The 22,532-nt window shown below is 45.2% G+C and overlaps 1 protein-coding gene and 1 long non-coding RNA gene across 8 annotated transcripts in view; one reads left to right on the forward strand and one right to left on the reverse strand.

Moving 5' to 3' along the window:
* Window positions 1-227: 227 nt before the first annotated feature.
* On the reverse strand, window positions 228-3,202 carry CCN1 (cellular communication network factor 1). 2 transcript variants are annotated; one of them, XM_025417781.3, is made up of 5 exons: window positions 2,880-3,202; window positions 2,345-2,558; window positions 1,641-1,997; window positions 1,301-1,509; window positions 228-1,201 (listed from the first exon to the last, which is right to left on the reverse strand). In XM_025417781.3, exons 1-5 carry the CDS (start codon window positions 2,940-2,942, stop codon window positions 902-904), a joined length of 1,143 nt encoding a protein of 380 aa, XP_025273566.1. In that variant the 5' UTR covers window positions 2,943-3,202; the 3' UTR covers window positions 228-901. The 2 variants fall into 2 exon arrangements, with proteins under 2 accessions (XP_025273566.1, XP_025273565.1); XM_025417780.3 differs by having other exon boundaries at window positions 228-1,204.
* A 310-nt stretch (window positions 3,203-3,512) lies between these two features.
* The window catches only part of LOC125755330 (uncharacterized), a 99,696-nt gene continuing 80,676 nt past the window's right edge, over window positions 3,513-22,532 (forward strand). Inside the window, exons 1-2 of one of the 6 annotated variants that reach the window (XR_007411544.1) lie at window positions 6,934-7,130; window positions 7,834-7,989. This is a non-coding gene — a long non-coding RNA (uncharacterized LOC125755330). Of the gene's footprint in view, window positions 5,910-6,933; window positions 7,131-7,833; window positions 7,990-22,532 lie in introns of those variants that run through there. The other 5 variants (XR_007411545.1, XR_007411546.1, XR_007411543.1 and 2 more) reach the window with 5 other exon arrangements.

Consider the following 22,532-nt stretch of genomic DNA (forward strand, 5'->3'; position numbering starts at 1 on the left):
TACTTTAAATGCAAAGATTTTTCCCAACCGAAGATAAAAGCAATCATTGTCTTATTTTTTTGTAGGTTAGTCCCCTGCTCTTATCCTAAGCTCCTAGAACAGTTCCTGGCACAAAGTAGGCACTCAGGGAGTCCCGTTTGAATGACTGAGAGAATGCATAATAAGCTAGGCTGTTCCCAGTGACTTTGGGTAGTCTCTAAAAACACTGAATGCCACACACGCAGATATTAGGTAAATATTTCTTTATTAAATGATTAATTCCATAAATAAATTCTTTTCACTGAATATAAAATTAAAATCATTTACAAATTATTCCAGTATTACATTTCCCTTCCCTCCCCAAAAGCTACATTTTGATAAATAAAAACATTCAGTCTTAAAACACCTGATTTCTGTTTGCAGTTTAGAGTGCAGATAGCTGCCTCTCACGGACACTCACGGAGTGTCACCTTCGGGAGGGGACGGAAGCCCCTCCCATTTTACTTCTGTCAAAAGATGAAGGTTTTAACTGATCAACTAACTTTTTTTTTTTTTAAACAATTGTAGAACCGAAAGGAAAAACGCCTAGAGAGAAATATGCTTACCAAATAATTTACAAACAGAAAACAGAACGTCATCAACACCACAAGCTCCAAAATGAAGCAGTAACATGTGCTCCAATATTACGAAGCGAAGTATTCTCCAATTGTGGCTGCATTAGTGTCCATCTGCACCAGCACACCTAGCAGTTTCAAAATACCTTAATACTACTCACGAATGAGCAATGCATCCCTTCTACAATGAGTCCCTCACCCCCACCGCCCCCACCCAGAGCTCCTGATCCTGGCACTCTTCTTCCCCCCTCCCTCCCCCCCCTCCCAGTTGTTCCGTTTCACCCTCGTGCTGGAAACCCAGGTAGCAATTAGTCCCTAAATTTGTGGATGTCATTGAACAGCCTGTAGAAGGGGAACGCCGCCTCGTTGGCGTGCGGGCAGTTGTAGTTGCACTTGCAGGACTGGATCATCATGACGTTCTTGGAGAACGTCTCCCCGTCTTCGCAGCGGAAGCGCATCTTGACGGTGCGGGTCTGCTGCGGGGTGCAGCACCGACCGTCCACGCACGAGCCGCAGTACTTGGGCCGGTACTTCTTCACGCTCGAACATCCAGCGTAAGTAAACTTGACCGGCTCGGGGGATTTCTTGGTCTTGCTGCATTTCTTGCCCTTCTGGAAGGAAGAGGAAAGGAGGGGAGTTAGGGACTGTGCTGCTTCCCTTTCTCGGAAGAGAGCCCCACATCTGGCCCCGGGGGCCCGGGAGCTCACCTTCAGGCTGCTGTACACCTGCTGCCCGCAAGGCCGCACCTCGCAGATCCGGGTCTCCTTCACCAGGCGGCATTCAAGGTTGTCATTGGTAACTCGGGTGGAGATCCCCGTCCCACACGTCTTTGAGCACTGGGACCACGAAGTTGTTTGAACGATGCATTTCTGGCCGTGTAAAGGGTTGTACAGGATTCGAGGCTCCGTTCCAAAAACTAGAGACAGACAAGAGGGCACGTTTTTCAGAGAGGCAGACTGACCCAAGCACCTTCAGGTGCTCATTTCTACCAGGCTTCAAGCCAGGTGTGTTATCTCAGTACATCTTTCGGGCTCGGGCTAGACTTACCTGGGAGGCGCTTCAGGGAGCCACCTTTTCCAACCGCGATTAATTCGTTGTTCCTGGTTAGCTCCACCTCCGAGGCATCGAATGCCAGCCCCTTGCCCAGGAGGCCATCCCCGTCGTCCAGGGGGTCCTTGGCATCATCGTCGTCACAGACCCACTCCTCACAGCACTGGCCGGTAACTTTGACCAGCCGGGGGTTGGGACAGCCCAAGTTGGGGAGCGAGAGCTCTTGGGGACACAGAGGAATGCAGCCCACGGCGCCGTCGATACATGTGCACTGGTGTTTACAGTTGGGCTGGAAACTTTCCCCATTCTGGTAGATTCGGGAGTTGTATTCACAGGGTCTGCCCTCTGACTGAGCTGCAAAGAGCACCAGAAAAGGGAAAAGAGGATCAAGTTCAGATTCCCAACCATGGCCTGAAACGCATACATATTTTTCTGCTCTTAAATTCAATTTATGGTAAAGTTCCCTACAATTCCTCGGGGACTCCAGACCAGAACAATAAGTTAGTCAGGAATCACTTTTCCGTATGCGCTTTTCGTTGGGCCCAGACACACTGAATTGCATTCCAGACTGCTGAAATCATGTGCCTTTCTGCCAAGCTACCAACAACAAAGCATCACCATACATGGTCTCAAAATTACTAAACTTCTGGACTACGAGGACTATTATTTTTTTTAAAGGGGCCAAACCGCAAGCATCTTACCTCTGCAGATCCCCTTCAGAGCGGTGGAACTGGCGCCGAAATTGCATTCCAGCCCCTTGGTGTGGTCGCAGGGCTGCATTTTGCTGCAGTCCTCGTTGAGCTGCTTGGCGCAGACCTTACAGCAGCCGCAGCCGTCCCGGACCAGCCCGACTCCCGGGGCGCACTTGGGCGCCTCCTGCGGGCAGTGGCAGGCGGCGGGGCAGGTGGAGAGCGCCTGGAGGGGGAGAAGGCACGCGTGAGCCTCGGCGCGCTTCGCCGGGGAGCGCAGGCCAGGGAGGGGGCTGGAGGAGGTGCTCCGACCCCGTCCGCCCCGGGTCCCGATCCTGTCCAGCCCCGCCGCTCCGGGCCGCGGCGTCCGCCAAGCAGGCCCCCGACGCGTCTCCAGGGCGGGGGTGGGGGTGGGGAGTTGAAAGAAAGAGCTAACCCGAGACGCCCCCGAACTTTCCAGTTTATAGGTTTTTTTCCTCTGGCCGCGGGCAATCTGGGGGAAAGGCCTGCGAGGGCGGATGGGGAGGCGGAGGCCAAAAGCACTCACCAGCCTGGCCAGGTGGAGCAGGGTGACGGCGAGGGCGAGCGTCCTGGCGGCGCGGGAGCTCATCGTGGCGCGCAGGGGGAGTCCGGGCGAGCGCCGACGCAGGGCCGCCAGCCCACGGGAGCGCAGGGTCGCGGACGGGCCGGTGGGTCCGGGAGGCGGGCCGGGCTCCGGGGCGGCGGGGCCGCTGGCAGCAGGGCGAGGGCCGGGAGGCGAGCGGGCTGCCGGCGTCCTGCTCCTGAGGTCCTGCCCGGGGAGGCGCGAAGGGCGCGGGGGCTGCTCGGGGGCGCTCTCGCTCGCGGTCTGCCCGAGCGCCCGGAGCCCGCCCTTTATACGGGCCGGCCGCGGCGCCGCGTGTTGCAGTGACGTCGGCTCTGTCTGCGAGTTCCAGAATTCTCAAACATCTCAGGAATGCTGGTTGGCGCGGGCTGCTGCCAAGCGCCTCCCCTGGCTCCGTTGCACCTTTTTTTTTTTTTTTTTTTTTGGGTCCTGGACCCGTCAAGAAAACAATCTTCCGTTTTTTCCACTTTTCAATAACTCCTTCTATTGGGGAGGGCTCTTCCTGGCGCGGTGGCGCTCAAGGTGGTGGAAGGGGCGCAGGGGGAGGGGGGCGCGCGGCGGGGGGGGGGGGGCGAGGTCCGTACTCCGCCGGCCCGGGGAGGGTGGGAGGACCTGGGAGGGAGGAACAAAACCGGTTTTGTTTGGTGATGCCGAGTTGACCGGGCAGCCTCGGAAGCCCTCGCCCGGGAAGGCGGCGAGCTGTTTGCTTGTTTACCGAGAAGGTGAGAGTCAAGTCACCTACGGAGGGGCGAGTGTGTGCGAGAGCCAGGACTGTTTGTGGGTTCCGTGGACGCACGTTCGAATCGAGTCCCGAAGCCTGGGCATGGTGTTTATTAGCCGAGTTAAGTGTATTGCAAATTAATACCCGCAGTGGCATTTATGAATGAGAAGGGGGGGGAATCCACTTCCCCCACTGTCTGGCAGATTCCCAGGCAGAGGTCTTCCCCCTTCCGCCCCCCCCCCTCCCTTTTCTGGTCTGTCGTACTTGTTTGTTTTTGGAGGTTCCCACTGTAGTTCCAGCCCACTGCCTGGGTTGGAAGTCCGAGAGGAAACGCACGCAGGGAGTTCTCCGGGAGGCTGCCTTCGACTTCCTCGCGGAGGCGGAGGCCGGGCCAGCCCTTCAGCCTCCCTCCCGGGCCGGCGGGCGGCGTTGCCGACTGAGCAAGCAGCCCGCCCAGAGCCCCGGGGACCACGTTGCGGGGATGTGTCCTGAGATCATCACCTGTGTAGACCGCGATGCCAAACCGGATTCCAGCCCCGTTGTGCCCAGTGGTGTCTACAAAGCTAAAGGTTTTGTGGGGTTCTCACCACGTTTCCCTGGGGCCACTCAGAAGCCTCCCAATTTCAAATGAATTGCGATGCTTCTCTAGTCAAGTACAAAGGATGAGGATGGAGATCTAATGTTCTGTAATAAAACAACAGAATATAAGATCCCATTCTACCTTGAACGCACTCAGTAGAAGAACCTCCCCTCCCCACCACACACACACAACAATTTGCTTTAACAGCATCAATATCGTTACTGTGATTGATAAATCTCCCGTCAACGTTTCAAAAACCATCTTCTTGTGCAATTTTAAATAAAAACATACACAAGTAATTATGCGGATCTTTCTTTTATATGCACTCTAGAACTCTTTGTCCTTTTTAAAGTGGAGGGCTGCTCTGTCTTCACAATCTAGCAGTCTTGCTTAAGTGCTCCAGTGCCAACTTTTCTGTGAATGACTCTGATAATCACGATGAGAAGCTATTGCGATGAAAACATCCTCCAGTAAAGAGAACTGTGGCTGGAAAAGAGTTAAGTTTCATTCATTCGAAAGTGCCCTTTCATAAGTCTAAGAGGCTTTTGCTAGTTGGGAGTAGGATCTCTAAGGCTTTGTTGGAGGGGGTTTAGGGTGCGGGGCTTACTTTTCAAGACTATGGCTTGTCAGGTGTTATGCAAATTAAGCGAGGAAAATCTGGGCCCTACTTCTTACTCGAGACAGTCCATCCATTATTATTTGGAAAACGTCCCCCCCCCCCCCCCGCATTAAAGCTTCATTATTGTCTTAATGAAGTGACTGGGGATGGGGGTGAGTAGGCGCAGTACAGGGTGGGAGGAGGTCGTGGGCAGAGAATGGAGAGGAGTGTTCCTGGCTTCTGTTGTGGAGTCTTTTCTATTTGACTTCATGGTTGTAAGTATTTCCAGATGGTGAATCAGACACCAGACGTAACAATATTTCCATATTTGGGTATAGCAGTAGCCTGCGTTTTTAACATTTTTCTGCCTCTGTTATCCAACCACAAAGCATTCTTGACAGCTTCAAATGTTGTTAAATATAGACTTAACTTCTGTTCCCAGAGCAGGAAATTCTTTGGAATTCCTTGTTTTTCACGCAATCTGTCTATCATGATTTAAAATAAAATCGTAGTGGATGATCCAACTGGCCGGTGTATATACCTTGCTCTTTTATTGAGGGGGGCGGGAGATACGCAAAGAGATTCAGTCTGCCACACAGCTTTGAAACACAGGCCATTCCAGAGATTCCTTTAAAAATCAGATTAAAGTTTTCTAACAAGGGTGTGTGGGTTTGTTTCTGGGCTTCAGTTGGATCTTGGAGGATGAGTTGGTCCCAGAGAAGAAACTTAGAGAACCTTACCATCAGCTGCCCATTTAAAGCAGGGAGTATACTAGGGGGGGGGGGGGAGCGGGGGAAGGGTTGGGGAGCCGGAGCACACAGGGCCAGGAGGTAGGGGAGAGGGAGAGACTGGAGCAACCTATGTGCACAGCCTTTCCATATACTATGTCCTGGGGCGCCTGCTAGTAGTAAACGACGGCATCAGCCGAGAGGAAGAGCAGCTCCTCACGTCCCGCTTAAGGATGGTCCCGAAACCCCAGATGTCCCGTCGCCTCCTCGCCTCCTCCTCCTCCGCTGAGAGCCGCAGATCAGTTCACGTTGACAGATTAGAGGGGAAATGTGCCAGAGTTTATGGGTAAGTGTCTCGGATGCTAATTCTGCATGGCTCTTCTGCTCTTTCTCCTCGCTGCCCCCCTGCGCGGACGCCCCGCGAGGGAAGGACGGGCCCGCCTTGCTTGCTTGGGCTGCAAGGCACCGAGGAGGGGCCGCCTGTCTCCGGCAGCTCCTAGCTGGGAGCTGGGGGACGGGGACATCTCTCACCCGCTCCTGCCGGGGAAGTTCAGGTCAGCCAGAGGGGCTCACTGTCGGGCGGCAACTGAGGATAATCATCACCCTACGGCTCCAGGTTCCCAGCCCTAGACCAGTGGTCCTCCAACTTAGGCGTGTCTCGGAATCACCTGGAGGTCTGATTAAAAGATTGATCGCTGGGCCCAGCCCCGGGATTTCTGATTAGCTACATTTCGAACAAGCCCCGAGGTGCTGCTGCTGCTGCTGGTCGGGGAATCACAGCCTGAGAGCCTCGGACGGTGGGGTGCCTCTGGTAGCTGTGTGTAAGCGCGTGCAAGCGCCCCCAGACTCAGGCACTCGCCTGCGCCCCCGGGCCCACCACCTCGCTGTTTAGAGCCCCTTTAACGAACGGAGCAATTTATGGGGACGGGGAAAGGTCAGCTTGGAGGGGGCGCCCCCGCGCCATCCTTCCTCTCCACCCCGCTGTGCACCCCCCCGCCCCCGTGGAGGGCCCGCAGGGAGAGCCCGAGGTCCCCGGGCTGGCGGCGGCGGCGGCGGGGGGCCGGCCCCGGGGAGGGCCTCGCGGCCCTGGGGACCCTGCGGGGGCGGGGCCGGGGCGGGCCGGGGGCGGGGCCCTGCGCGCTCCGGGGCCGCCGGCCGCCCTCCGCCCCCTGCCGGCCGCCGGGTCCGCGCGCCCGAAGCCTCGGCGGCGGGCAGGACTCGGGGTTTCCGGCGGCGCGCGCCGCAGGACGTTTCCAGCCCCGGCCCATATTTGGAGAAAGTCTTTGAGGACTCCGTCACCCGGCCCCCGGAGCTGGCCCTGCGACCTCGCCGCCGCCGCCGCCGCCGCCGCTGGGGGCCCGGGCCTCGAGCGCGCCCGCCCCGCCCCGCCCCGGCCGCACCCCCGCGAGGGCCCAGGCCCACCCCGCGCCGCGTGGGAGGCGGGCGCGGAGGGCGCCGCGGCCGGATTAGGTCACTTTTCCCGTCCGCCCCCCACTGTTGACTCGTCCTCCCGGCGGGGCAGCGAGGTGCCGCGCTGCCAGACTGCGGGGTACGCCCAGGCGCCGGGGTGCGTGTCGGAGGGGGCGGCTGCTGCCACTCGGAGCCCACCCGGGAGCTGGGACGTGCAGCGGGCTCTGGGGAGAAGTCCCCAAGGGCTGGGTCCTTCCATCCCTGCAGGGAGGGAGCCCGGAGCTCGCCCTGGTCTCCCACGGCCCCTGGGCCTCCTTCTCATCACCGAGCTCCAGGCGGGCGCAGACACCCCCCCCCCCCCCCCCCCCCCCATAGGAAGCCCCAGCCCTGCCATCCCCAGCCTCCAGCTTTCGCTAAGCTGCTCGTCCTCCCTGGAACGTGTATCCTTCACCCGGAACTTGGGAAAGGAGACCAGTAGGTAGCAGAGCAGCAGCAGCCCTTTTCAGGGCCAAATAGCTTGCCATTCTCTCCTCCTAAGAGGAGAAGCAAACGCTTACACCTGTCCATGTCAGGCAGCGTTTAGAATGCCTGCTGGATGTTGACTCCTTTAATTCTCCAATCCCCCCCACCCCCGACTAAGGCAGATCTTCTTGTTGACACGGTTTTCTATCTAAATGAAGAAGTGGAGGCCCAGAAGCGGCTGGCCCAAAGACACCCACCTAGGAGGTAGAATTGGACCCAGGCGTCTTGGTTCCAACAAGCCTTGTACTTCAACATTGTCCATACTGCCTCTTCCCCATCTCTTCATTCAGGCCTGTCCCCTTCTCCTAGAATTTTACCTTTATTTAACTCTATCACAGCCCAGCCAGATGTTCCAGGATAAACGTACCAGATAAAGAAATAGTTGATATGTCCACTGAAGCTGTGCCGACCTCTGAGAAATTGCCTGATGCACCAGCTCTTCCGGAGCAGGGGGGAAGGGATGTTGCATTTGAACAGGAAAAGGCTTCATGCAAGTAAGTTTATATAGTGGGCTTTTAAGCACCTGGGCAGGCCGGTGGAGAAGATATCCAGGACCTTTGGGGTCCTTCTGATACCTCGCAAGCCACACTGATCAAGGAGTCTCAGTATCTGACATAAGGCTTGAGCCGGTAGGAATTGCATTTGTCACAGAGATAGAGTTTTCAAGGTCACTTGGTTGATAGTTTATCAGTTTGAGCGTTCCTTATGGATTGAATGTGCTATTAGCCTGATTTTTCCACTAGACATTATGAATATGATTATGTATCTAAGGGCAAATTGTTTATCCCCTTCAAACCCAGGATTTATACAGAGCTCATGGTGTGTCATGGCCCTGTGGTAGGCGGTAGTGACATTAGAAGGAGGGCTTCAACACTGACCTTCCCCCCCGAGGACTCGGCAGTCTGTTGCTAAAGTGGGTACAAAGTGCTGTGTGGACGCTCCTCTGCCTGGGGAGTGAGGGTGGAAATACTCTGAGTCTGAAAGGATGAGCAAGAATCTGATACAAGAGAAGACTTTGGAGACAGAGAACAGAGCCTTGACCATGCATGACGAGGATGCACCTGGTGTATCTGGACCATGGGATTCATTTGGGGAACTAGCAAGAGAAGTTAGCTCAGCCATCTGTCGTGACACTGGGATGCTGGCAGTGGTGAGCCATGTGAGGTTTTGCCTTGATTTCCTCATCTCTAAGATAATGGGGTTGCCCCAGCTCAGGGTAACATGCACTGAAGGGCTCACCGGGGTCAGCCAAGCAACAAAATGCTGTTGCAAGGATTCATGGTGGCTGACACCCGGCCTCAGCATTGGGGAATCGTGGTGACAGCGGGCACCAGCCCTGGAGGTTGGAGAGGTTGATAGGTGAAAAAGGACCAGTGTTTGCCTGTTTTCTCATTTTTTTAAAGGCTACCAAAGATGTGGATTTTTCTGTGAAGTCCTTTAATTTTTTAAATGTTGGCTATTAATTAAAACAATGTTAAAATGCCATCTAAGTTAACCCTAGGAAAATCAAAGAAGGTGGTGTTTGGGGGCTGCCAACGATCTCTGGCCTGAATAACTCTAGAACCTATCCTGCTCTAGCATTCTCTTACTCCCAACCACTCACAAAATATCAGGTGATAGCACCCTGGGTTCCCTTTAAGTGTCAAGTTGACTAGACTTTCACTTGCTTAGGAATCAGGGCTGCCACTTAACTGAGTTGTGGGAATTCATACTTTATAAACAAAACTGGAATGTGTCTTTTTCTTATTTGCCACTTTACTCACTCCCAGACACTACTGAGTTTCCTTCTTCCTTCTCCCTCTGAATTTATGTTATAAGCAGCTGGCATTGCCTTGGCAGCATGATAGGAAACGCTTTTTTTTAGGGCATCTGTAACCAAGGGAACTATATCTGTTTACTTCTTCCACCTGGCCTCTGTCCACAGGAAGCCAGGCACTTCTAACCCCCTTACCTTACAGAACTTATTATTGATGATAACACAGAAATATTTCATTGGAACAGACTGGAAGGCACCTCTCCAACTCCACCCTGCAATCCATCTTCTACACATGATTAAGCAATATGATATATATTAATTATAAGTCACTATCAAATGGCTCCAAATTCAAACAATTAAGAATTAAACTTCTCCTCTTGCGTTTTATTAACAAAGCTCCCTGTCTCTTAGTTGCCCACTTAAAATCACACACACCACATTCAGGATTTAGAAAAGATTTGATTTGGGCACAGTACTTGAGCACACAGACAGATCCTACAGAAAAATTGAAGCAATTTATTATTGCCAGCTTTTTGCCGGTTCAAGGACTAACTGCAAAGGAGGATTCCGGCTAATGGCCTGATTATGTGAAATAGGACATAAGACATGTTTAATGCTCAGCAGGATGCTTGGGACATAGTAAGTGCCTAATAAATTCCAATTACTGCTACTGCTAAACCCCATCATTACCTTCACTTTTACTACAATTAGCATAGAATGAGCTAGCTTCATTCTCCAGAGAATATTCTGTATTCTTTGGACTAGATGAACTCAAGTTATAAATGGTACATAGATGAAATGATTTTTTAAAAGTTCCATGCAGCCCAGTTCTCTGGCTTGCACTGGAGCCCCCATGACCATGTAAGAAGGCACTTGAGCTTTGCCTCTCATGGAATTGCAGATTGGCCTACAGGCAGTGGTGAGCCATGTGACATTTTGCCTTGATTTCCTCATCTATAGAAGCTAATGGGGTTGCCCCAGCTCAGGGGTCATGCACTCAAGTGCCCCAGGGACCAGGCAGGTACAAAACACCATGCCTGAGGAGTATTGGCAGCTAACTCTTGGCCTCAGCATATGGGAGCCATGGGGATAGTTCTATCTGTGGGGCCTGGGTTTTGCCTGCCAAAGACTAGGGAGTTAGCATATGTAGATGGGTTAGTGATTTTTTTTTTTTCAAGTAGGATAACTTTTATGATTTCATCATCATAGAGTTGGGCCAGGTTTCTTTTCTTTTCTTTTCTTTTCTTTTCTTTTCTTTTCTTTTCTTTTCTTTTCTTTTCTCTTCTTTTCTTTCTTTTCTTTTACATTTTTTTAAAATTTAAATTCAATCTGCCAACATATAGTATAACATCCAGTGCTCATCCCATCAAGGGCCCTTCTCAGTGCTAGGTTAGTGATTTTATCTAATGTATATGCCCTTGTTGGTTATAGTATTCCATTTTATGTCCCTTTAAATGATGAGAAAGCTGAGGCTTAGCTAGCCAAAGTCAGTAAGTGGTGCAAGGGCACACAGCCCTTAAGGGAGAGCAGAATGTCTGTCTCCAAAGGCTATTCTTTTGAGGGGGAACATGGGATTTGCCCTCCATGAAGTCCGCCTTAAAGTTTAGAAACGTGTCCTCAACTTCTTGACCTTCCCTTAACAACTGACTGTGGGTGTTACTTGAACATATTTCTTAACGTGTCTTGGAGTAATTTGGTTGTCATAATCATGGGCCCCACCTTCTTCATAGGAGTCTGGTAATGAATGAGTTAAACAATAAAAGAGGGCTCCCTCCACGAGGAGACCCTTGCCTAAGCTTGCTCCTATTTCCTCTGAAGAAAGAGAGATGTGTCAGAACAAAGGAGGAGCTCAGAGATTGAGAGATACTTCTACTGTAACTTAGTCATCACCATCTACTTAGTTACTTGAGGCACTGAGCAGCCACCTCCCACAACCGTGGGTCACCCTCACAACAGTTACTAAGCACGGAGTCCTGCAGGCACCCGCCTCGAACACCCTGTGTCTCTGAGACTTGCAGACTTGCGCAAGTGTCTCTCAGCTCTGGATGTGAGGGTGGGGGTAGGGTGCCCAAGGTTCTGACAATAAGTAAAAAGCAAAGAGCACTTTGAGTCTAGACCCAGGTGTTTCTTTTAAATTTTGTACCCCCTTTCCTTTGAGTAACTTTTAGCTCTCCAAAGGGGGGAGGGACATAAAACCCTGTTTTTAAACAGCCAATCTTTCTTTTTTGGAGTTATTTCTAGCTTTTTTTTCCTTTCTTTTAAAATTGACATACAGTTGACATACAGCATTATATTTGTTTCGGGTATACAACATATACAATATATACTTGTATATATTGGGAAATGATCGTCACAGTATGTCTAGTTAACACCGATCACCACACATAATTACAATTCTTTTTTTCATGTGAGGTGAACTTTGAAGATCTACTCTCCTAGCAACTTTGAAATATACAATGTGGTATTATTAAGTATAGTCACCATGCTATGTGTGACATCCCTAGGATTTACTTATTTTATAACTGGAGGCTTGTGCCTTTTACCACCTAAACAATCAATTCTTTATTTTTTGTTAAAGATTTTATTCATTTGAAGACAGGCAGACAGACATTTGAAGAGAAACAGAGAGAGAGCATGAGTTGGTGGGGGGCAGGCATTACCAGACTCCTTCGTTACCAGACTCCTGCTCAGCCTATGTTGGGCTGATCTGAGGACCCTGAGATCATGACCTAGCAGAAGGCAGACACTTACCCATCTGAGCCACCCAGGCCCCCCCTAAACAGTCAATTCTTAATGGACAAAGATAATATGCGTTCAATGCTTGAATTTCTGAGATTCTGGGAAAGGCTCCTAGGGAATTATAAAGCACAGAATATATACTGAAGCATTGCAGATCCAGAAGCTTGGTAATTCAGGTCAATCTGATAAATACGGTGTGTATGCCAGGCCTTGTGCTAGGTGGCAACACAAAGAGGAATAATATCTAGACTTTGCCATCAAGGCTCTCACAGCCTGGGGAAGATGTAGTTGTTCGTGCAGATAATACAATACGGTGACTTATGCTCTACATGAAGTGCAACCAAATTGCTTTGGGAGTACAGATGAGGGACATCTAATTTAGAGTCCCACCATTTAAAGATGTGAGGACTTGTTCAGTTTGTAAGTTTGGATGGCTGGGAGGGCTCAGGCACAGTTATGCACAGGCACTAACACACACATTCCCTTTGAAGCTGGTAATTGCAGAAAACATGTGCATCTTCTTGAGACATTAGGAAAAACACCTAAAAGTGAGAATTTTAAGATGAACCTCTCAAAATGCATTGATTACAGACAAGAGCAGCCCTTTGGGTGCTGGTGGAAATTCTCTATCACTATGGATCCTTCTTTCTGAGAAGGGAGGGAAAGGAACTGACATTTACAGGGCACTTGACAGGAACCAGATGCCTTAAGGGTTATCTCATGTAATGTTCAAGAAAATCCTCTAAGATGAACATTTTGACATCTTTCTAAGCTTGAGAAGTGGGGGATTCAGAGAAGTTAAGCAACTTGCCCAAGACCAGGCAGTTAGAATGGGACCAAACAAGGATTCTAATCCAGTTCTGATTCCAAAGCCTGTGCCCTTTCTCCATTTCTGCTGCACTGTCCTGACTCCCTGAGTTTCCAGTCCCTTTATGAGTGTTTGCTCTTTTTTCTGTTTTCTTGTATTGCTACCGTCCCACCTTTATAGAGCCAGCCTTTTCTTTTTTCTTAGCATTTTTGGATTTATTGATGTTGAAGTCTTTGAACCACTGGTGAGTCTGGCTTCTAAAAGGAGGCACAGACTGAAGTAAATGGGGTCATTACCATCTTGTCGACATCATCACCACATCATTATAATCCGAGAGCAAGCATGGTGACATTAATCTCCACTTACATTTGCCCCCTTGCTGGGCACTGTATAGAATAATTTAGATGTGTGTGACTTCTGTTACCTAAGGACAGATGACAAGCTCCAGCGGATGTAGAGTTTAATGAGAAATAACGAAGCAAGTATTATTTGGGGATTCTGTGTTTGAAAGATAGAAGGAAAGTACAGTCAGAGCCTGCATTAGAGCGCTGCACAGTCTCTATAAAGGCAAGGTGGTAACAATAAAAGATAACAGAAAAAGAGCAAATATAGAGAGTGGAGACTCAGAAGGAAGGAAGCTAGGTGACTATATGAAGAGGGTATTGGTCCAGTGCACTGAGGCACGTGCACATTCACGTGCTCCTGTGTTGGGGAAGGTAAGGATGGAGGGTTGGAGTGAGAAGATCATAGTGAATTATGACATTCCCATGGATTCATTTCCTTTTCTTGTTATCATAATTGATCTGGATTTCACTCATCTTTCTTTTCTCTGGGCTTTCACCACTTTCTTGGTCATCATTCTGCTATTTTGAATAGAGAAATCCTTCCCTCTTAGGCCAGGAAAGGTAACCAGAAAGGGCCTACTTTCATAGCTGGGCCATCTATTTTCAAGGGCTTGCAACCCTAAAAGCTGGGGCCACAGAATGAGACAGGGGTAAGGGAAGGGTGGGAAGGGGAGCAAACTCAGGGAAGCCTTCTGAAGTGGCATAAACTGAGGATTGAGACAATTTCCACTTGAAGTCACCTCTCCACTTATGAGTCATTAACCATCTGGAACCAAGCGCAGTTAATTTAGCACCACGTTGGAAAGCTTATAACGTGAACTGCATTCCAGGGCCCGGGCATCCAGGTTTTAATCCTTTGTAAACGCCTCTCTTTTGGAACACAATTTGGTGTCAGTACATAGGAACTAAGAATTGTGCCAACTGGTGAGTCATCGCTCTCTGCTTTCTTCCAGAGCACTGTGGGAAAAGGATGGGCAGACTGGTTCAGATAAAACCCAGTCCCACCCAAACTCTCACTGAAAGCTGGAAACAAATCCATTTTTTAAATGTTTTTAAAATCTAATTGAACTCAGAAAAGCGATAATAAGCCTCTGTTCTTTGATTTCAACTTGGATCTGAAGACTTGTTTTGTTTTTCTAAGTCTCTAGGCTATCACACTGAGTTTTAACCCTTTAGTTTGTGCTTGCCTTTTAAAGAATATTTAATAAGTGATCGCACTGTGCTAGGTTTTGGGGATACAAAGCTATGGTCCCTGACTTTGAGGGCCACACAGGCGAGAGCAGCGAGAGCATGCGTAAATAATATGTGCGTAAATACCGTGTAATAAATCCCTTCATAAAGGTACACCATCTTTTCTGGATCTCTGTCTGAACAGGGACCCATACTAAGGGTGAGGTTCTCTCATTGCACTGGACGGTGTTGCTCTTGGAACTTCCAGTACTTCCTCTGCAAACTTGGAAGAACCAAGCAATGTTTTTCTCTGCTTGAATTTAATGGACTCTGCTTATGATATAGTATCAACAGAAACCTTGGGAGTCCTCTGACAACCTCTCATTAGTAAGGGGTTGGATATTTTTATCTTGAATGCCTTTCTACTTCCCTTTGATAAGTTATCCAGGTGTTTATAGCCTTTTGGGTAAACTTATGTCTTCTGGTGTTCTAATGATAACTAGCGGATATGTGAATTATATTTTTGGCCTTAGCTGAAATGGTGCCTGGTGAATTCTCAAGAATTCTGTTATATAGTTTTAAAGGTGAACCCAGTTATGTGAAGCTTTTTTTCCTAGGCGGTTGACCACAGTGGGAGTGGGCAAGAAGGGAGAGCATAGTAAGAGGACTGTACGCCAGGATTCTATTACATTGGTGGCATTTTAGAGAATTGTTTAATTTGATTCTACCATTGTTTGTGGTGTGCCGTCTGGTGTTATTTCCTTTCCTCTATTTACTTTGGCTTTAGTTTTCTCTTATTTGTCAAGTTTCTTAATGTGGAAGCTGAAGTTACTGATTTAAGATTTTCTTTCTATTATAAGCATTTGAGGCTATACATTTCTGTAATCTGGACTTCAACCGTATCCCGCAAATTTTGATATGTTGCTTTTATTTTCATTCAGTTCAAAGGACTTTCTAATTTCCTTTATGGGGATCCCTGGGTTGCTCAGTGGTTTGGCACCTGCCTTTGGCCCAGGGCGTGATCCTGGAGTCCCGGGATCGAATCCCACGTCGGGTTCCCTCATGGAGCCTGCTTTTCCCTCTGCCTGTGCCTCTGCCTCTCTCTCTCTCTCTCTCTATCATGAATAAATAAATAAATCTTTAAAAAAATAATTTCCTTTATGATTTCTTTTTCACTTCTGAGTTATTTAAATGTGGGTTATTTAGGATCCAGCTATTTGGATAGTTTTCAAGTATCATTCTATAATTTCTAGTTTGGTTTAATTGTGGTCAGAAAATCAACTGTATGACTGGAAATCTTTTAAATTTATCGAGATTTGTTTTATGGCCCAGAATATGGTCTATCTTGAAAAGAATACTTATGCTGTTGTGGTAGAGTGTTCTGTAAATGTTATTTAGGTTAAGTTGTCTGATAGTGATGTTCAAGTATTCTATATTCCCACTGATGTTTGTCTACCTATTCTTTGGATAATTAAAAGAGGAAGATTGAAACCTCCAACTGCAGTTATGGACTTGTCTATTTTTCCTTTTAGTTCTGTCAGTTTTTTGCTTGATATATTTTAAGCATGTTATTAAGTGCATAAACATTTAGCTTTGCTAAATACTCTTGATAAATTGACCCCTCTCTAGTTATGAAATGACTTTCTGTGATAGTTAATTTTATGTGTCAACTTGACTAACTCATGGAATATCCGGATATTTAGTCAAACATTATTCTGAGTATGTCTGTGAGGGTGTTTTTGATTAAGATCAACATTTGAATTGGTAAACAGAGTAAAGTGGATTGCTCTCCCCAGGGTGGTGGGGGGGGGGGCGGTTCCCTCCAATCAGCTGAAGACCTAAATAGGACCAAAGACTGAGTAAGAAGAAATTCCTCCTACCTGAGTGCCTTTGAGCTGGGAACATCAGTTTTTGTCCTGTTTTGGACTGGAATTGAAACATCTGCACTTCCTGGGTCTTGAGCCTGCTGGCCTTAGGATTGGAACTGCACCATCAGCTCTCCTGGATCTCCAGCTTGCTAGCTGCCGATCTTGGGATGTGTCAGCCTCCATACTCCTAGGAACCAATTTCTTTTTTTTTTAAGGATGGGAGGGGCAGAGGGAGAGAGAGGGGGAGAGAGAGAGAATCTTAAGCAGGCTCCACACATAGCACAGAGCTCGATCTCACAACCCTGAGATCCTGACCTAAGCTGAAACCAAGATTTGTATGTGTAACCAACGGAGCCACCAGGTGCCCCTAAACTGTGTGTGTGTGTGTGTGTGTGTGTGTGTGTGTGTGTGTGTGTATCTCATATTGGTTCTGTCTTTTTGGAGAGCTCTAGTACATTCTCTTTAGAGAATACTATTAGGGGGTAATACTCTTCACTCTGAAATCTGCCAACTCTAGCTTTCTTTTGATTAGTGTCAGCATGTTGTATTTTTTCATCTCTTATTTTTAATCTATGTGTGTGTTTAATCTGTGTGTGTGTGTTTCTTGTTTTGCTTGTTTATCCAAAGTAACAGCCTCTGTCTTCTAATTAAGCTGTTTAGACCATTCATACTTAGTGTGATTATTGATACAATTAAGATTAATTTCCCACCTTGCTGTTTTTCATTTGTCCTCCCACCTATTCTTTATCCCTTTTCTCGACTTTTCTTCCTTTTTCAGACAGAATTTTTTTTTATAATCTTTTTTACTCCTTTTATTGGCATATGGGCTAAAACTCTCTGTTGTTTTATTTCCTGGTTGCTTCAGGGCTGACAGTATACATTTTAAATTTATCAGAGACTGCCTTCAAGTGATGTTATACTGTTTCACATACAGTATAAGTACCTTATGGCAGTGTGACACTACTTCTCCCTGAAGCTTTCCTTTTACTGTTTCTTGTGCAGGTGTGCTGGTGATAAATTGTCTCAGCTTTTGTGTATCTAAAAAAGAATTTGTCTCATTTTCTTTTTTTAACTTTTTAGTTTTGAAATAATGTAGACTCTAGAAAGTTGCAAAAAAAAATATTAGAGTCAGTCCCATGAACCTTTCACTGACATTTCTCCAGTGATGGTATTTTATAACTGTAGTACGATAAAACCGGGAAATTCACATGAGTACAGTACTGTTGACTAGACTACTGACCTTATTCAGTTTTTATCCGTTGTTTCCTGTACTTGTTTGTGTTTTTTACCTCCATATTTAAAATTATTTTTCCTGGATATTGGACTTCTATGTTGCCAATCTTTTCTTTCATTAAAAGATGTCTCCCTGCTCTGACTTGTGTTGTTTCTGATGAGATGTCTTAGGACATTCTTATCTTTATTCTTCCCTATGTATCAATGCTGTGGCTGCTTTTAAGAGTTTCCTCTTTATCACCAGTTTTAAGCAATTTGATTATGATGTGCCTTGTGCAGTTTTTTTTTTTTTAAATGTTTCTTGTGCTTGGGATTATTGGATCTATAGGTTTATAATTTTCATCAAGTTTGGAAAAATTTTTCAGCCTTATTTCCTCAAATATGTTTTGGTCTCACATCACACTCCCTCTCTGCATTTAGGAGACTCCATAGTAGGTCACTTGAAGTTTTTAGCAAGTTACTGGACTCTATTTTACTTTTAGTCTTTCTTTTCCTCTATGTGTTTTAGCCTGGATAATTTTTAATGCTATATCTCAAGTTCATTAATCTTTTATGACAGGCATATAATCTGCCATTAATCACATTTATTGTATTTTTTTACATTTATTATATTTTTCATCTCAGATATTCTATTTTCAACTCAAGAAACTTGATTTGGGTCTTTAAAATATCTCCAGGTAGCTACACAGCAGAGTTCATCTTTTTATGACCTGCTTGACCTTGTTGAATATATAGAGTATAATTATAATAACTCTTTTAATGTCCTTTGCTATGAATTCTATCATATATGTTGTTCTTGGGTCTGTTTCTACTGAATGATTTTTCTCCTCAATAGAGATCATATTTTTCTGCTTATTTGAAAGCTGGGCAATTTTTGATTGGATGTCAGGCATTGTGAATTTTATCTTGTTGGGTGCTAACTGTATTTATATTCCTTAAATTATTCTTAGATTTTGTTCTGGAACATAGGCTACTTGGAAGCAATTGAATCCCTTCAAGTCTTGTTTTTAAGCTTTATTAGGGACCAGAGCAGTATTAATCTAGGCTGAATTTTTTCCCACTACTGTGGCTAAACCTTTCTGAGTACTTGAACTGCTGTGCCCTGACTTAAGTTTTTCACTCTGGTTGGTAGAAACACAAACTATTCCCAGTTCTACGTGTGTTCCAAGAATTGTTCCCTCTGCTCCTTTTATTTATTTATTTTTTTGATTTATTTTTTTTTCCCTCTGCTCCTTTTAGACAGTTCTTTCCCCAGCCTTGGATAGTTTCCTCACCTGCACGCACCATTCAGTAATTAGTTAATGACATGAAGGCTGTGCTTTTCAGATCTCTGAGGCTTCCCTAAGTACTCTGCCCTATTTTCTCTAGACACTTTGGCTTCTCTAAATACCTACCTCTTCTAAGCAACTCAGGGGGACTGCTGGACTCTGTCTGGGTCCCCCTGCCCATACTGCAGCCTGGATATTCTTTTCAGGAAGTAAGCTGAGGTAACTAAAGGTCTCAACTCTTATTTTCCTACTCTAAGCAATCACTAGACTATACTGTTTGATTCCTGTGTCTATAAATGTTTCACATATTTTCTGATTTTAGTATTTGTTGCAGGAAGGAAAGTAAATATAGTCATTTTAGCAGAAAATGGAAGTTCTGTAATTGGAATTTTGCTGAAGAAACTTTATAGGCTCCCTAGGGCTGCCGTAACAAAGTATCACAAACTGGATGACTTAAAACCACAGAAATGTGTTCTCTCATAGTTCTAGTGGCCCAAAGTCCAAAATCAAGGTGTCAGCAGTGCCATGCTCCTTCCAAAGACTCTTCCTTGCCTTTTTTAGCTTTTGGTGGTTGGCTGCAACCCTCAGTATTCCTTGGCTTTAGATACATTACTCCAATTTCTGCTTTCATCTTCACATGGCCTTCTCCCTGATGTGCTGTATCTCTGTGTCTAAATTTCGTCTTCTTATAGAGGCACCAGTCATTGGATTATAGTCCACCCCAGGCCAGTCTAATCTCACCTTAACTTGATTACGACTATGTCTTAGTTTGGGGTGCTGTAACAGAATATCGTAGACTGGGTAGCTTAAGAAAAAAAAATATTTCTCACAGTTCTGGAGGCTGGGAAGTCCAAGAGACCTAGCGAGCAACTGATGAGCACTAGTCCTGGTTTGCAGATAACTGTCTTCAGTGTGTCCTCACAGCAAAGAGAACAGAAAGGTTTTCATCTCTCTTGTGTCTCTTCTCATAAGGGCACTGATGTCATTCATGAAGGCTCTACCATCATGGTTTAATTATGTCCCATAGGCCGCATTTTCAAGGCTTCAACATGAATTTGTGGGGATGGGGGATGTAAACATTCAAGCATTCAGTCCCTAAAAATCTGCCAACACCCTACATCAAATAAGGTCACAGTCACAGGTACCAGGAGTTAGCACTTTAACATATCCTTGGAGGGGACACAATTTAACCCATAGTGGAAATATTTATTCTTCTTTGCTTTTTAAAAGCTCTCTCTTTTTTTAAAGTAAGTTGTATGCCCAATGTAGGACTTGAACTCATGACCCCAAGATCAAGAATTATATGCTCTACCAAATGAGCCAGTGAGGCATTCCCTTCTTCATTTTTTAAATTATTTTTTTACATTTTATAAAGTTTTTTAAATTTTCATTCCTGTGTATTAACATACAGTGTTATATTACTTTCAGTAGTACAAATATAGTGACTCAACATCTCTGTACACTGTCAGTGCTCATTACAGTAATTATACTCTTTAGCCCCCATCACCTATTTCACATATGCCCCACCCTATTCTCCTTCTTGATTAAAGTATATTTTAAATGAAACAAAGGTGACTGACCAATCTTTCTGGGAAACTGTTAAAATACTCTGTGTTATTATTTTATCTTTAGATATCCTCAAGTATTTATAATGGTTTCTAAATCAATTCCATATTTATCTTCCCTTAATTATGATTTCTTAATACAATGAAATTATTGCTTTAAAACTTCTCATATTGGCTTTAAAAAAATAAAGCCATTATATATTTTTTGGTCTTCTGTTTCACCCTGAACCAAAGGGATTATTAGGGATTAAAAGGGTTCAAATTGGAAATTGTAGGAATCAGCTGCTGTGATGTTATCTTAAAAATAGCTTCTTGCCTGAGGATTAAAATGTGTAGTCAATTAAATCTTCATTATTTGGAGGGATTAGAAGAAATTCTGTCAAATAGACAGACCCTTGGTTCCATTTACAATTCTTTTTAAAGGAAAGCCAGAAAGGAATCACTCACATACTCATCCAATCTCTAATAAATTTTAATTCCATGAGCTAATATAATCAATGACAGAATCATGCTCAAAATTAGAACAGGACTCATAAAGGTCTACATTCTAACGGGACTTTCCTTAGGGTGATAATAGGTATTTAATCATCCATGTGCCTATGGATCCACAGCCTTTCTGAGGTGGAAGGGAATTCTGACATTGCCATTATCATATATGTTGTATTGTTTTAATTGTCTGTTTATGTGACTTTCTCCCCCAGAAAACCTGAAGACAACAAATACCTTGATACTTAACGCAATGTAATGTAGTAGGTTTTCAGTAAATATTTGTACAAGAGATGACAACATGAAATGAGGAAGGAAGGCCCAAACAAGTGAATGAATGAATAAGGCCCAAAGAAGTTTAACATCCTGTCTGTGGCCACAGAGATGATGATAGGCTAGAATGAAAACTTGCTTTCCCAGTTCTCAAGTAATTTTCTTTACAACATTTCCTATATTTATTATCTCTTTAAATCTTAGTTCTTAAAAATAAATAAATAAATAAATAAATAAATAAATAAATAAATAAATAACTCTTAGTTCTTTATCCACATTTTACTAATTTTCATGAATAATAATAGATAGCACTCTTATGGTACTTACTATCTTCCTGGTATTTTTCTAAATGTTTTCAATATATTAAGTCATTTGATTTTTTTTTTAAAGACTGTATTTATTCATGAGAGACACAGAGAGAGAGGCAGAAACAAAGGCAGAGGGAGAAGCAGGCTCCCCACGGGGAACCCAATGTGGGACTTGATCTCAGGACTGCAGGACCACAACCTGAGCCGAAGGCAGACGCTCAAGCCACCCAGGTGTCCCAAGTCATTTGATTTTTATACCAACTCTACAAGATAGGCACTATTTCCCCTATATTACAGGAAACTAAAATATGGAGATGTTGAGTAATATACTCAAGGTCACATGTCTAGTAATTGCTAAAGCTGAGATTGGAACCCAGGCAGTCAAACACTGGAGTCTGAATATACACCATTGTGATACATTTCCTGAAATAAAGTCACATTGTCTTTTTTGTTAAAGTTCGGTGAGGATAAGTCAACTGATATTTAGCAATACAAAATAGCAAAATACAAATTTTATTGCACAAAGAACATATATGTTTTAATGTGTCAATTGAGTTCAAGATGCTCAATATTTTTTCCCCCTGGAAGATACAGAAGCAATAGAAAAATATAATGTTTATAAACTAATATTATTATTAAGAAATAAATTAAAGATATTCCTTGGGTAGTAGTTTGACAGGGTTTTTATAAATAATATTCAAAAAGTTATGACTGATTCTTTGTTTCTACAAGATAGTTAAGACTTACTGTTTTTAAACTTGTCTGTATAGTTCTAAGGTGAAAGTCATTCTAGTGCTATTCATTTTTTTAATTGATTACTTTAGGGTTTGCAATGTACATTGTTAAACTTATCCCATTCTTTCTTCAAATACAATTACATGGCTTCATACATACATAAAAAACTTAAAATGGTATAATTCCATTTCCATCTCTGATCCTTGTGCTATCACATCATACATTTTACTTCTATATATGTTTTAAGCTCTGTAATGCCTGGTAATTCTTTTTACTTAAGTCAACTGTCTTTTAAAGAAATTTTAAAATGAGAAGAAAAGTACTTTATATTTACTCACATATTTATCATTTCTGACACTCATTTTTCCTTTGTGTAGATCCAATTTTCCATCTGATATGATTTTCCTTTTGCTGGAGAAACTTCCTTGAATGTAATTTTGTAGCCCAGGTGTGCTGATGATAAATTCTTTCTTTTATTTATGTA

The sequence above is a fragment of the Canis lupus genome, chromosome 6 (genome assembly GCF_003254725.2).
Source record: "Canis lupus dingo isolate Sandy chromosome 6, ASM325472v2, whole genome shotgun sequence".
Lineage (NCBI taxonomy): Eukaryota > Metazoa > Chordata > Mammalia > Carnivora > Canidae > Canis > Canis lupus.

Excerpts from the sequence above, each read along its gene's own strand:
- CCN1 (XM_025417780.3), bottom strand. The coding sequence starts at position 2,942 with ATGAGCTCCCGCGCCGCCAGGACGCTCGCCCTCGCCGTCACCCTGCTC. Across the intron at positions 1,510-1,640 it reads CTCCCTGAAGCGCCTCCCAG|TTTTTGGAACGGAGCCTCGA; the intron begins GTAAGTCTAGCC and ends GTCTGTCTCTAG. Across the intron at positions 1,205-1,300 it reads AGGTGTACAGCAGCCTGAAG|AAGGGCAAGAAATGCAGCAA; the intron begins GTGAGCTCCCGG and ends TCTTCCTTCCAG.